The sequence below is a fragment of the Phyllobates terribilis genome, unplaced genomic scaffold, assembly GCF_046119375.1.
Source record: "Phyllobates terribilis strain yellow unplaced genomic scaffold, ASM4611937v1 Scaffold_7__3_contigs__length_470593459, whole genome shotgun sequence".
NCBI lineage: Eukaryota > Metazoa > Chordata > Amphibia > Anura > Dendrobatidae > Phyllobates > Phyllobates terribilis.
In genome coordinates this window covers 66,415,391-66,428,173 of record NW_027362767.1, presented here as the reverse complement: position 1 = coordinate 66,428,173, position 12,783 = coordinate 66,415,391, and the positions used below count along the sequence as shown (strand labels likewise).

At 44.2% G+C, this 12,783-nt stretch overlaps 1 protein-coding gene across 4 annotated transcripts in view; it reads right to left on the bottom strand.

The window, feature by feature from the left end:
• The window catches only part of PPP2R5E (protein phosphatase 2 regulatory subunit B'epsilon), a 59,170-nt gene that overhangs the window by 11,518 nt on the left and 34,869 nt on the right, over positions 1-12,783 (bottom strand). For all 4 annotated transcript variants that reach the window (XM_073638697.1, XM_073638696.1, XM_073638695.1 and 1 more), the window contains 4 exons: positions 11,877-11,978; positions 10,317-10,409; positions 6,569-6,699; positions 6,432-6,491 (listed from right to left, as the gene is read on the bottom strand). In XM_073638697.1, coding sequence (XP_073494798.1) covers positions 6,432-6,491; positions 6,569-6,699; positions 10,317-10,409; positions 11,877-11,978 — 386 coding nt within the window. The remainder of the gene's footprint in view (positions 1-6,431; positions 6,492-6,568; positions 6,700-10,316; positions 10,410-11,876; positions 11,979-12,783) is intronic.

Below are 12,783 nucleotides of genomic sequence, written 5' to 3'. Positions count from 1 at the left end.
TGCTGACAGGAGAGCTGTGTACTGACACTGCGATTAATGAACATTAGTGACAGGGACCATCCAGAACTAAGTACACCTTCACGAGGTTGGATGGCTAGGGTAGAATAGGGAGGTAATGGATCTACGGCTCGTGTTTCTCTAAAGTGTGTATTAGGCTATGTGCACACGATCAGGATTTGAAGCAGAATATTCCTGAGAGTTTCTGAATCTCTGGCAGGAAAAATGCTGCGGAAAAAACGTTTTTTGATCCATTTTTTTCAAGTGTTTTTGTACATCATTGAATGCTTTTTGAAGCTAAATAAAGTTATTTGGTGGGACATTGCTTTAAATGTTGGATTACCTTCAGAACTGGGGTGAGTATATTGGTTAATTAAAAGGATTATAGAATGTGTCTGTAGTATTTCAAATAAAGTGTTTGCTCTGTGTCTGTATGTTTATTTAACCCTTTACTTTAATTAGGTTTGGTGATGAAAGGGTCCGATTGACACCTTGTCATCACCAAACAAAAGAGCTGGGTGTCAGCTAATCCCATTCACCCAATCTTCATTAGCATTTCTATTCACGTAATTTATGCGGCAGCTCTGAGCTGCTATTTTTGGCCTAGGAAGTTGCCTTTAGGCAAACATGGTCCCTGGCTATTATTAACAGCTCACAGCTGTTTGGTTAGCTGCTACGTCCCCACGAACAGCAAGAAGCAGAGCTTTGGATGCAGCATATTTTTGCTGCGTCCAAAATGCGGTGTTCTAATGCCGCACTTTTGTTGTCGATAAATGTGAATCCACCGCATATAAGGACACTTCAATCGGTCAAAATCTGCATCGGAGACTACCGTATCCGCTACAGAAATTGACATGCTGCGGGTAAGTTTGGGCACGTCGCCACGATCAGGATCCGCTGCAGGTTTGACGCTGCGTGTTTATACAGCGTCAAACCCGCAGCGTGCAGATGTTACAGCATCGTGGATGGGATCTCTAGAAATCCCAGGTCCACTATGTGCGCATCAGATCAACCGTGGACACTGACATGCGGTGCGTCTTTCGGCACCGCAGCATGTCAAATTCTTTTGCGGAGTCGCTAGTCTCCGCAACAGAAATTTGACCACTAAAAAGTATTGAATTTGATAAATCCGCATGGTTCAGTGAACACATGTGGATTTATCTGCGTTCAATAGAATGCAACGTTTTGGACGCAGCAAAAAATATGCGTCCAAAGCATGGGCACAAAGCCTAAAATAAAAAAAATTAAAAAAAAAATGGCAAGGGCTCCCGCATCATTTTTATAACCAGTAGAGGGAAAGCCGACCGCTGGGTGCTAATATTAGTAGCTGGGGAAGGGGCCATTAGCCAACAATGTTCCCTGGCTATTAATATCAGCCCACAGCTGTTTGTTTAGCCTTTACTGGCTAGATTACATGGGTACCCCAGAAAAAAATTAATGTAGGGTCCCCCTATAAAATCTAACCAGAAAAGGCTAAACAGACAGCTGCAGGCTGATATTAATAGCCAGGCAAGGGGCCATGGATACTAGCCTCCTCCGCGACTATTAATAACACCCTTCGGCAGTCCCAGAAAAGTCACATTCATACGATGTGCCAAACCTGGCGCTTAGCCTCGATCTTCACACTGCTCTGTAAAGATGGAGAGTGGGGTAAAAGGGTTCATGTCAGCCTTGTATTGGCGGCTGACATAAAGCCCAGGTTAGTAATGAAGGGCGTCTATAAGACGCCCCCATTACTAACCGAGCAGTAAAGTTGTCGGCGCCTTTTTCAATAAATACACAGGCAGAATAAAGTATTCTAATGAAATAAAATCTCTGACAGCGGCATTTAACATCGCCGCGCCGGAAGTGCGGCATTAGCCCCGCCCATCGGTGACCCCGTCACATGATCGCGGGTCACCGATGCGTGGGCATGACAACCCGGGATCTGCAGCAGACCCCTGTGGTTGTCATGTAAAGATTGCTATGAGCGCCACCTAGTGATCGGCGCTCATATCACATGAGCATTTCTACTGCATACAGGCGATCTGCTCACCGACTGTATGCAGTAGAAGCAATCAAACAACTGCTGCTTCTAGTCTCCTATGGAGACTATTAAAGCAAGCAGAAAGTGTAAAAAAGAAGTGTTTTTAAAAATATTAAAAAAATAAAAAAAAATATAAAAAAGTTTAAATCACCCACTTTTGCCCCATTTAAAATAAAATAATAAAAAATAACAACACATACACATATTTGGCATCGCCCGATCTATCAATATAAAAAAAAGAATTAATTAGATCGGTAAACGGCGTAACGAGAAAAAAATTCTAAACACCAGAATTACGTTTTTTTGGTCACCGCAACAGAGCAATAAAATGCAATAACGGGCGATAAAAACATCGGATCTACCCCAAAATGGTATCAATAAAAATGTCAGCTCGGCACGCAAAAAATAAGCAAACTTTGGATTTTGTTTTTCACCACTTAAATAAAAAATAACCTATACATGTTTGGTGTCTACGAACTCGTAATGACCTGGATAATAAGAATGGCAGGTCAGTTTTAGCATTCAGTGAACGTGGTTATAAAAAAAAAAAAAAAACAACTCTGGTATTGCACTTTTTTTTGCAATTTCACAGCACTTGGAATTTTTTTCCCCGTTTTCCCGTACACGATATGGTAAAAACAGTGATGGCGTTCAAAAGTACAACTTGTCACACGGCCATATTGACTGAAAAATAAAAACGCTATGGCTCTGGGACCAAGGGGAGCAAAAAATGAAAACGGAAAAGCCCAAGGTCCTTAACGGGTTAAAAAAAATTTTTATTGTACGCTGTCTGCCAAGCCATCGATCTTCTGAAAAAAAAAAAAGTAAAAAAAACAAACAACCATATCCCTCACCTGTCCGCCATCATGACGCAGTCAAGATTAACGTCGATTGTCCCTCGACGATCCGGGTCACTTCTACAGAAGTGACATCAGCAATCACTGATGTCAATGCTATAGAAGCCAGCAATGTATACTGACAGGGGTGTAAAATCATTGCTGAGGTCACTGGGGTTCATCAGCTGATCTGCCCCGGTGAGTTCACCACCATGAGAACATTCTTGAGAATGTTCCCACGGTGAGGTCATGTGAGTGATCCAGGCAGCACAGTACACTGCTGGGAGCGAGCGCGCTCCCCACAGTGCACCGCTGGCCGCCGGGGAGAGAGCATCGCCGGGGGGGCGCCGGACAGGTGAGTATAAGTTTTTTTGTTTTTTTTTTACTGTTGGTGGTTCCCAGCTCTTCTGAGGAGAACTACTGCTCCCCTCAGCAGCGCTGTTATCAGTGGGAGCGGCGGTCGGATGAGGGGAGTAGTACTTCTCTTCTGCTGACTGGGTACCACCTGCACAGAATTTCCGTCGCGACTTCACGCCTATTGGCTTTAATTGAAACGCATCAGATCCGCAGGTATGATGCGGTTCAATTACAGTCAATGGGCGGGAAATTACGTCGGAAACGCACGCACAATGGTAATGCTGCTGTTTTTACCGCAATGGTAATTCTGATCGGAAATTTCCGCAACATGTGTACAGCACATTGGGATTACCCTTGCCATAGCTGGCAGGCCTACTAACAAGCGTTTTCGCAGCATTTCCGAGTGCACTTAGCCTTATAAGCACACAGCTCTGCTACATATGCACATACAGATAGCTCTTCTACATGCACATAGACACACAGTTCCGCTATATGCACATTTATAGACCCTCATACAGCTCTGCTACATGCACATTTATAGACCCTCATACAGCTCTGCTACATGCACATTTATAGACACACACAGCTCTGCTACATGCACATTTATAGACACACACAGCTCTGCTACACATGCACATTTATAGACACACACAGCTCTGCTACACATGCACATTTATAGACACACACAGCTCTGCTACACATGCACATTTATAGACACACAGCTCTGCTACATGCACATTTATAGACACACACAGCTCTGCTACATACACATTTAGACACACACAGCTCTGCTACATACACATTTATAGACACACACAGCTCTGCTACATGCACATTTATAGACCCTCATACAGCTCTGCTACATGCACATTTATAGACACACACAGCTCTGCTACATGCACATTTATAGACACACACAGCTCTGCTACATGCACATTTATAGACACACACAGCTCTGCTACATGCACATTTATAGACACACACAGCTCTGCTACATGCACATTTATAGACACACACAGCTCTGCTACATGCACATTTATAGACACACACAGCTCTGCTACATGCACATTTATAGACACACACAGCTCTGCTACATGCACATTTATAGACACACACAGCTCTGCTACATGCACATTTATAGACACACACAGCTCTGCTACATGCACATTTATAGACACACACAGCTCTGCTACATGCACATTTATAGACACACACAGCTCTGCTACATGCACATTTATAGACACACACAGCTCTGCTACATACACATTTATAGACACACACAGCTCTGCTACATGCACATTTATAGACACACACAGCTCTGCTACATGCACATTTATAAACACACACAGCTCTGCTAAATGCACATTTATAGACACACACAGCTCTGCTACATACACATTTATAGACACACACAGCTCTGCTACATACATTTATAGACACACACAGCTCTGCTACATGCACATTTATAGACACAGCTCTGCTACATATTCACATTTATAGACACACACAGCTCTGCTACATATTCACATTTATAGACACACACAGCTCTGCTACATATTCACATTTATAGACACACACAGCTCTGCTACATACACATTTATAGACACACACAGCTCTGCTACATACACATTTATAGACACACACAGCTCTGCTACATGCACATTTATAGACCCTCATACAGCTCTGCTGCATGCACATTTATAGACACACACAGCTCTGCTACATGCACATTTATAGACACACACAGCTCTGCTACATGCACATTTATAGACACACACAGCTCTGCTACATGCACATTTATAGACACACACAGCTCTGCTACATGCACATTTATAGACACACACAGCTCTGCTACATGCACATTTATAGACACACACAGCTCTGCTACATGCACATTTATAGACACACACAGCTCTGCTACATACACATTTATAGACACACACAGCTCTGCTACATGCACATTTATAGACACACACTATATATTACCACATCTTGCATTTCCTTCCAGGCATGTGACTGATCATATGACCTGAAAGATCCTTGATCCAGTCGAGTGGAAGGTTCTTCAGCAAATCAGGATATGCAGCTTCCGGTAGCTTCCTCTCCTGCCACGCACCGATCATATAGATCAATGTGGGGCAGGAGGAGAGGGAGCAGTTCAATCTGCGATCGGGAAGGAGTCTACATTTTCTATCACATGAAGCAACCTCCGGACTATAAGAAGCATACACTTTTTAACAAGAGATTTTCTTGCTAAAAAGTGTTTTATAGTACAAAAAATATGCTAAGTACCTTACGTTTTGGGTAACAGTGGAGTTCATGTATTCATTAATGGGAGTGTGCCGACACATTGTGTATGTATATGGGTCACATAACATATGTGTGCACCTGTACATTAACTTAATACTAAAGGTATGTGGGCCCTGTTTTTGTTATGTGTTTAGGGGTCCCTCCAACTCGCCCCCGACATGATGATAAACAGCCGACCTGTTCGATTTCAGCCTGCGGATTCTTCTGTTTTTTTCCTTCGGGGAGATGAGCACTCGGAGGAGTCTGGCAGCGACTCTCATAGAGGACACAGGGGTCTCAGCAGAGAGAGCAGCTGAGTATGGAAGAGTTAGCTGCCAGCCGAACCATCTGCTGTCTAGTGTGTATGGGGCCCTGTAGTTTCCAAAGTGCTGGGATGGAAAAATAATGGAGAAACTGATCCTATTGTTTACAGTGGGATCATTCCTATCCAGCACATCAGTTTTTGTGCTTGATTGCAATGTTTTCAGCTTATGATTTTATCTAGCTTATCTAGCACGATGGCAGCTTATTTAAATATTACAGCACTTACAAATAACATTTGAATACTCTACGGTTTTGCAAATACAGGAGCGCTCAGGCAGATCTACTGATTTAGGAAATATTTTTTTAAAGATTAAAAGTTCCACAATTTGGGATTGAAATGTCAACGGGTCTCTCCGGTACCACTCGTTTCCGCATCGGGAGGTGGGCGTCGTGGACTGCGTTGCTTTGACGGGTAGCTTGCATCAGGCAGATAACGCGCAGGCATCCTATTAGTAGGACGGGTAGCACAATACCTGCCGGCTGTGCACACATCCCGGCCATCATCGCGACACTCGCCACCCGAGTGGTGCCCGGAGAGACACTTCAAGAGCCACGAATACGATATCGAGAAGTGTGACTAAAAGCTGAGGAGCGCCTCTTACCTTCCTAATATTTCCAGCAGTTCTGCTACTCCATTAAAGTGTTCTGTTTCATAGACAAATCTGGAATAAAATGGGAACGTTACAAGAGACATTTGGTGTGGACTGCCCCTTTAATGCACACGTTCCCATAGACTTACCGTAGAAAAATATTGTTAATCTGTTTTCGAATAAACGCTCTAAGGCCGAGAAATTTGCCATAAATTCTGTGTAAGACTGTTTTTAGGTAGTCCCGTTCACGAGGGTCTTCACTGTCAAATAGCTCTAAAAGCTGAAAGAAAAATAATAATAGTTAGTACACACAGGGTTAATAATGGTTCTGTTACCCCATTTCTATAAGGCCAGGTTCATAGGCCAAACTGGGATGGTGATGGTACAATACTACTGGTCCCAGCACACCCGGGCTTATATGGGTGGTCTCATAACTCCGGTATATGTAAGGCCAGCAGCAGTTTCTAACTGCGAGGCTTGGTCTAAACTGGGGGCTTGAACCTGCACGCAATGTAAAGGAAGACGGACGATATGCCCGAGGCTTAAACAATTCTCGGATGTAAGAATTCATGGAACGTCCAAAACAAACGTAGAGAGAAAGTGCTGGACACGATGCAAAGGTATCCGAAATATGTCAAGAACCTGAAGGCACCAGCTTGAAGGACTTCTGGCTCCGTTGAGAGGGAAAAAACAACACTACACTCGGCTCTGTCTGGTCAAACTTAAAGAAAAACTAAAAATTTGTTTTACCCTTTCTAGGCATTTAAATTCCCTGCAGATCAGTGGGGGGTCCAGGTCCTGAGACCCCAACTGATTGCTCAAAGTACTGCTCAGAGGCGCCCAGCTTTCAGCCCTTCTGAGCAGTCAGTGATCTGGACTCTCGCGGATATGCAGGGAATTTATGGGGCTAAAAAATAAAAAATACAGAAGAAAAAAAAAAAAGTTTACTCTTTAAAAGGCGTTGGCCACCTTATACAGTACAGACCAAAAGTTTGGACACACCTTCTCATTTAAAGAAATTTCTGTATTTTCATGACTATGAAAATTGTACATTCACACTGAAGGCATCAAAACTATGAATTACCACATGTGGAATTATATATTTAACAAAAAAGTGTGAAACAACTGAAAATATGTCTTATATTCTAGGTTCTTCAAAGTAGCCACCTTTTGCTTTGATGACTGCTTTGCACACTCTTGGCATTCTCTTGATGAGCTTCAAGAGGTAGTCACCGGAAATGGTCTTCCAACAATCTTGAAGGAGTTCCCAGAGATGCTTAGCACTTGTTGGCCCATTAGCCTTCACTCTGAGGTCCAGCTCACCCCAAACCATCTCGATTGGGTTCAGGTCTGGTGACTGTGGAGGCCAGGTCATCTGGCGTAGCACCCCATCACTCTCCTTCTTGGTCAAATAGCCCTTACACAGCCTGGAGGTGTGTTTGGGGTCATTGTCCTGTTGAAAAATAAATGATGGTCCAACTAAACGCAAACCGGATGGAATAGCATGCCGCTGCCAGATGCTGTGGTAGCCATGCTGGTTCAGTATGCCTTTAATTTTGAATAAATCCCCAACCGTTTCACCAGCAAAGCACCCCCACACCATCACACCTCCTCCTCCATGCTTCACGGTGGGAACCAGGCATGTAGAGTCCATCCGTTCACCTTTTCTGCGTTGCACAAAGACACGGGGGTTGGAACCAAAGATCTCAAATTTGGACTCATCAGACCAAAGCACAGATTTCCACTGGTCTAATGTCCATTCCTTGTGTTCTTTAGCCCAAACAAGTCTCTTCTGCTTGTTGACTGTCCTTAGCAGTGGTTTCCTAGCAGCTATTTTACCATGAAGGCCTGCTGCACAAAGTCTCCTCTTAACAGTTGTTGAAGAGATGTGTCTGCTGCTAGAACTCTGTGTGGCATTGACCTGGTCTCTAATCTGAGCTGCTGTTAACCTGCGATTTCTGAGGCTGGTTGACTCTTGGTCTTCCTTTCCTGGGGCGGTCCTCATGTGAGCCAGTTGCTTTGTAGCGCTAGATGGTTTTTGCAACTGCACTTGGGGACACTTTCAAAGTTTTCCCAATTTTTTGCATTGACTGACCTTAATTTCTTAAAGTAATGATGGCCACTCGTTTTTCTTTACTTAGAATTTGTATTATGGCAAGAAAACAGCAGCTAACAGTCTATTCAGTAGGACTATCAGCTGTGTATCCACCAGACTTCTGCACAACACAACTGATGGTCCCAACCCCATTTATAAGGCAAGAAATCCCACTTATTAAACCTGACAGGGCACACCTGTGAAGCGAAGACCATTTCCGGTGACTACCTCTTGAAGCTCATCCAGAGAATGCCAAGAGTGTGCAAAGCAGTCATCAAAGCAAAAAGGTGGCTACTTTGAAGAACCTAGAATATAAGACATATTTTCAGTTGTTTCACACTTTTTTGTTAAGTATATAATTCCACATGTGTTAATTCATAGTTTTGATGCCTTCAGTGTGAATGTACAATTTTCATAGTCCTGAAAATACAGAAAAATCTTTAAATGAGAAGGTGTGTCCAAACTTTCGGTCTCTACTGTATATGATCATGGCTAGTGTGGGATAATGGAAGCATCTGCGACCGAGGAGCAAACTAATAATGCCACCACTGTGCAGACTATGTCCCACTGTGAATGTAACTGGTGCAAAATAGTTAGAACGCACTAGCACATATGGACACTAGGTGTCAGAAGAGATCACATTACAAGAGAACTGAGAAGTTCCTCAAAGGAGCGGATATCGGCCATTAATCTCAGCGGGTGCATTGCACGGGCGTATGATCCTATATGTAGCATGGAGAACAATGTATATAAACGTTCATGAGCCAGGAATCCATCCTTCTCCTCTGCCCAGAGCTGCTGCCACCTGGGGCACAGCCTTGTAATAAAAATCAGATGCAAGTCTGCAGTCATGTAGTGATTGGAGCTCTGATGGCTGCCGTTCTATGAAGATGGTGGCTGTACGGCACAGCTGGAATCCGGAGGATAAATCCACCCAGTGTTTGAGGTACACTGACATCACACATCAGGCTGCAGCGGTGAGCCCATATATAAATCGCCACCTATGGCAGGTCCTCCCATGGACCATAAATCCTCAGAACGTACGTATAAAATAAAATCATAGGAACTCAGATTATGGAGCTCCGCGGCCCTCCGTGCTCTATAAATACATTTGCAGGGTTATTTTCGGGCCGCTTTCTTGAAGTGTTGGCATAATTTCCATGCTTATTACATCAGGCGAAGTAAAAGTGGGGGGAAGAAAGAGTGACAACGACTACGGGAGGCTCGACAAGATTCCTAAAATATTTGTCTCTTAGCAACAAATGTCTTCCAGCCAACCCAAGCGGCTCAGCAAGAGAGAGCTGGTGTACCCTGCAGAGTACGGTCGGATCACCATCTACAAGCCGACTCGCAGCACAGGCCAGGAACGGGCTCGTAACACTCGTGTCTAGAAGGACGAAAAGTTAGGACGACCGGATCTATGGTATTTAGGTTTAGAGATCGGACTGTCTTATCGATCGGATAAAAATGGAAGTTTGCACTTTGCGCAATTTGCATTCGCTCGTTGTTTTATCGGTTTTCTGAATATCAATGAGAGGTCCGGCCGCTTGCAGAAATCAGATAAATCCTAATAAATCCTGCATAACCCCTAAGATGTCATAACAGTGCAAATAAAAAGGGATGGTTGCAGTGAGAGAATCCCTTTAAACAACCCCCTCCAATCAGTAAGGACGGACACTACATTTGTTACTGGTGATAAGAAACCATCGGATTATTTGACGCCTCCATCACAAAAGGAAATGATGAAATAAAAAGGACCTTAAAAAAACAAATGTGTTAATCAGGGAACAAGATGCACTTACCTGTAATACAAATTTTTGATCTATGTACTTTTTGGCAATACTGGGCTGAAATTCTTGGCTTTCCAAAAATCGTATGAAAAATTCATATACAAGCTGGAAGAGAAAAAAAAAAAAGGGAAACGCGTAAGTCGCGAGATCGCCCAGCGGGGAAGATGTCAGGAGGGTGATGACGGGACCTAGGAGCCAGTCCCATATGGCACGTCCCAGACGGGTGCTGGTCCTCCCGGATATGGGATAGATCAGCTGTTTACAGTAAGGAAGAAATGGCTCATTAACACACAAAAGAGACTTTCAAAAAAGTTTTAGGATACGTCAATAAAAGCTTCTTGGCTCCAATGATGTTACGACCCCCACCATCTGCCGGGACGCGTATACACGTCCTATTCGGAGGATAATAACCTGACAGCGACCGATTGTGTACAGGTGTGTGGGATCGTAAAGTCATTTGCACCGCTCGGTTCAGACACTGGATAACCCCTTTAACTCCAACAGCCATAGTTTGGCCATTCCTTCTAGAAATAGATCACATTAAAAGAGGTTGTCTGAGCGAAGTCCTGCGAAGCCACTAGCCCAATTTAGCTGTCAGGTCAGTGACCGCTGGATGGGAAGCCCGACAATCTCTTACCTTCCCGGCCATTCTCCATTATCCACGGCTGGCGTGGCGTGGCGTCATGTCGCGTCACCACTGACTAATCAAAAGAGGAGCCAGGAATGCAGAGTTACCGATCACTGACCTAGCCGATGCAAAACGGTTCTATAGATCGCCAATAGACATGATAGATGATAAAAAGTATTAATGCTGGGGGTCCGGCTGACGTGACTCCCACAAATCCTTAGGACGGAGCACCCAAAGCCGCCTTTGTGAACGTTGTGGTAGTGAAAATGTGCGACCGGCACTCCTACACAAAGCCATGACTGCACATGCTTACCAACTCTTCAGTCACAGGGGGGACTTTGGGACCTTTTATTCTCAATGATGGCGGTTCCAGCAGTCGGACCCCCAGCGATAATACATTTATCAACTATCCATGAAGTTTGTGGGACATCCCCTTTAAATCTTAGCGCGGTTCCAGCACTAGACCATATTACAGGTGACCTGTAACTCTGTATGTGTGTCCTTATAATAGGCATGTGCAATATATTGGGGTACAGGAATCATTATCTGTGTGTCCATGAGTGATGACAAATGACTACAAAATAAATACTCCGAATCCTGACCCAACACTTCAAACCCAATGCAAAACTAATTTTTATAGTCTCAGTCCCTCTGGTCAGCTTCCGAATTGTGAGAATCTCCCTACATGGAGCCTTGATGAGGGACATCGCTCTGCCACTCTGATGTGAGCGGACTTCATGTGTCACGTCAACCCTGGTCTCTGAGACTTATAATGTTTAGATTTAAGTCGGAGGCCATACAAGGAGCTTTTTTCGCGGCTGGGAGTGGAGGAGTCACTTCTATTTTTACACTTGAGCACTAGGAGCTGACAATCCGCCATGAATACTCGCTGTGTTACATGCAGGACCTATGGACAGCACTGGGGGGGGGGGGGGGGTACGTACCTGTAAGTGGGGCCACGACGCTTCGAGGGTGGGTTCATCTTCTTCAGGATCAAACTCGTTGCTGTCGCTCGGAGGGAGGGTCCTAAATATATTGCAAGATACCTAAACACATGGACACATGAGAACAACTCGTCACTTGACAGATAAAGTAATCTCTACAACAGGACTGCATGCACTAGCCACTAGGTGGCAGTGTTCTGACTGCCTGGCTGCACAAGGGTAGAAACTTTTTTTTATAAGCCTCGGAATTAAAGGGGTTGTCTGGGCGCAGGTTGACACATTCATGACCCATCCATAAGAGTTATGTGCAAAAAGAAAACAGAGAGCCGCATCTCAGACAGATCAGTTCACTTTAAGACCCCTGTGAAGTGCAGGAAGGCCGGTCAGGAAGTATAGGAAGACCAACGTCATAACAGGTCACAGGGATCGGGAGGCTGGGCAGACTCGTTCCAAGACTCCGCCGTCCTGAATATGTCACAAGTACGGCTGACTAACGAAGGACTGGTGCGGCCGGGCTTAGTGCCTCTCCACTAATTGCCAACATGTTCTGATCTTTTAGGTCCCCTGTTCCCCACATTAATATTTTTTTTAAAAATCTGAATTGCAAGTAATTTCACTCTTTGGTTGCTGTAAATTCGGAGTAACTACTTTAGTTATAAGAGTTAAAAGGGCATCTGTCAGTAGGATCACCCCTCCTAAGCCGTCTATATGGGTATGTAGGTCATAGAAAGCAGAATAAAATGATACCTTTATATCTGGGATCCGATGTCTTACTCCAGAGAAATCCATGTTTTTTCTTAAAATGTAAACAAGCTGCTAAGATCTATGGGCCGGACATAGATCTCCCTGAGAATCTGCCTCCAGAGATTACATGAAAGGGGAGTTACCGGCGTGAGACATGTAATAA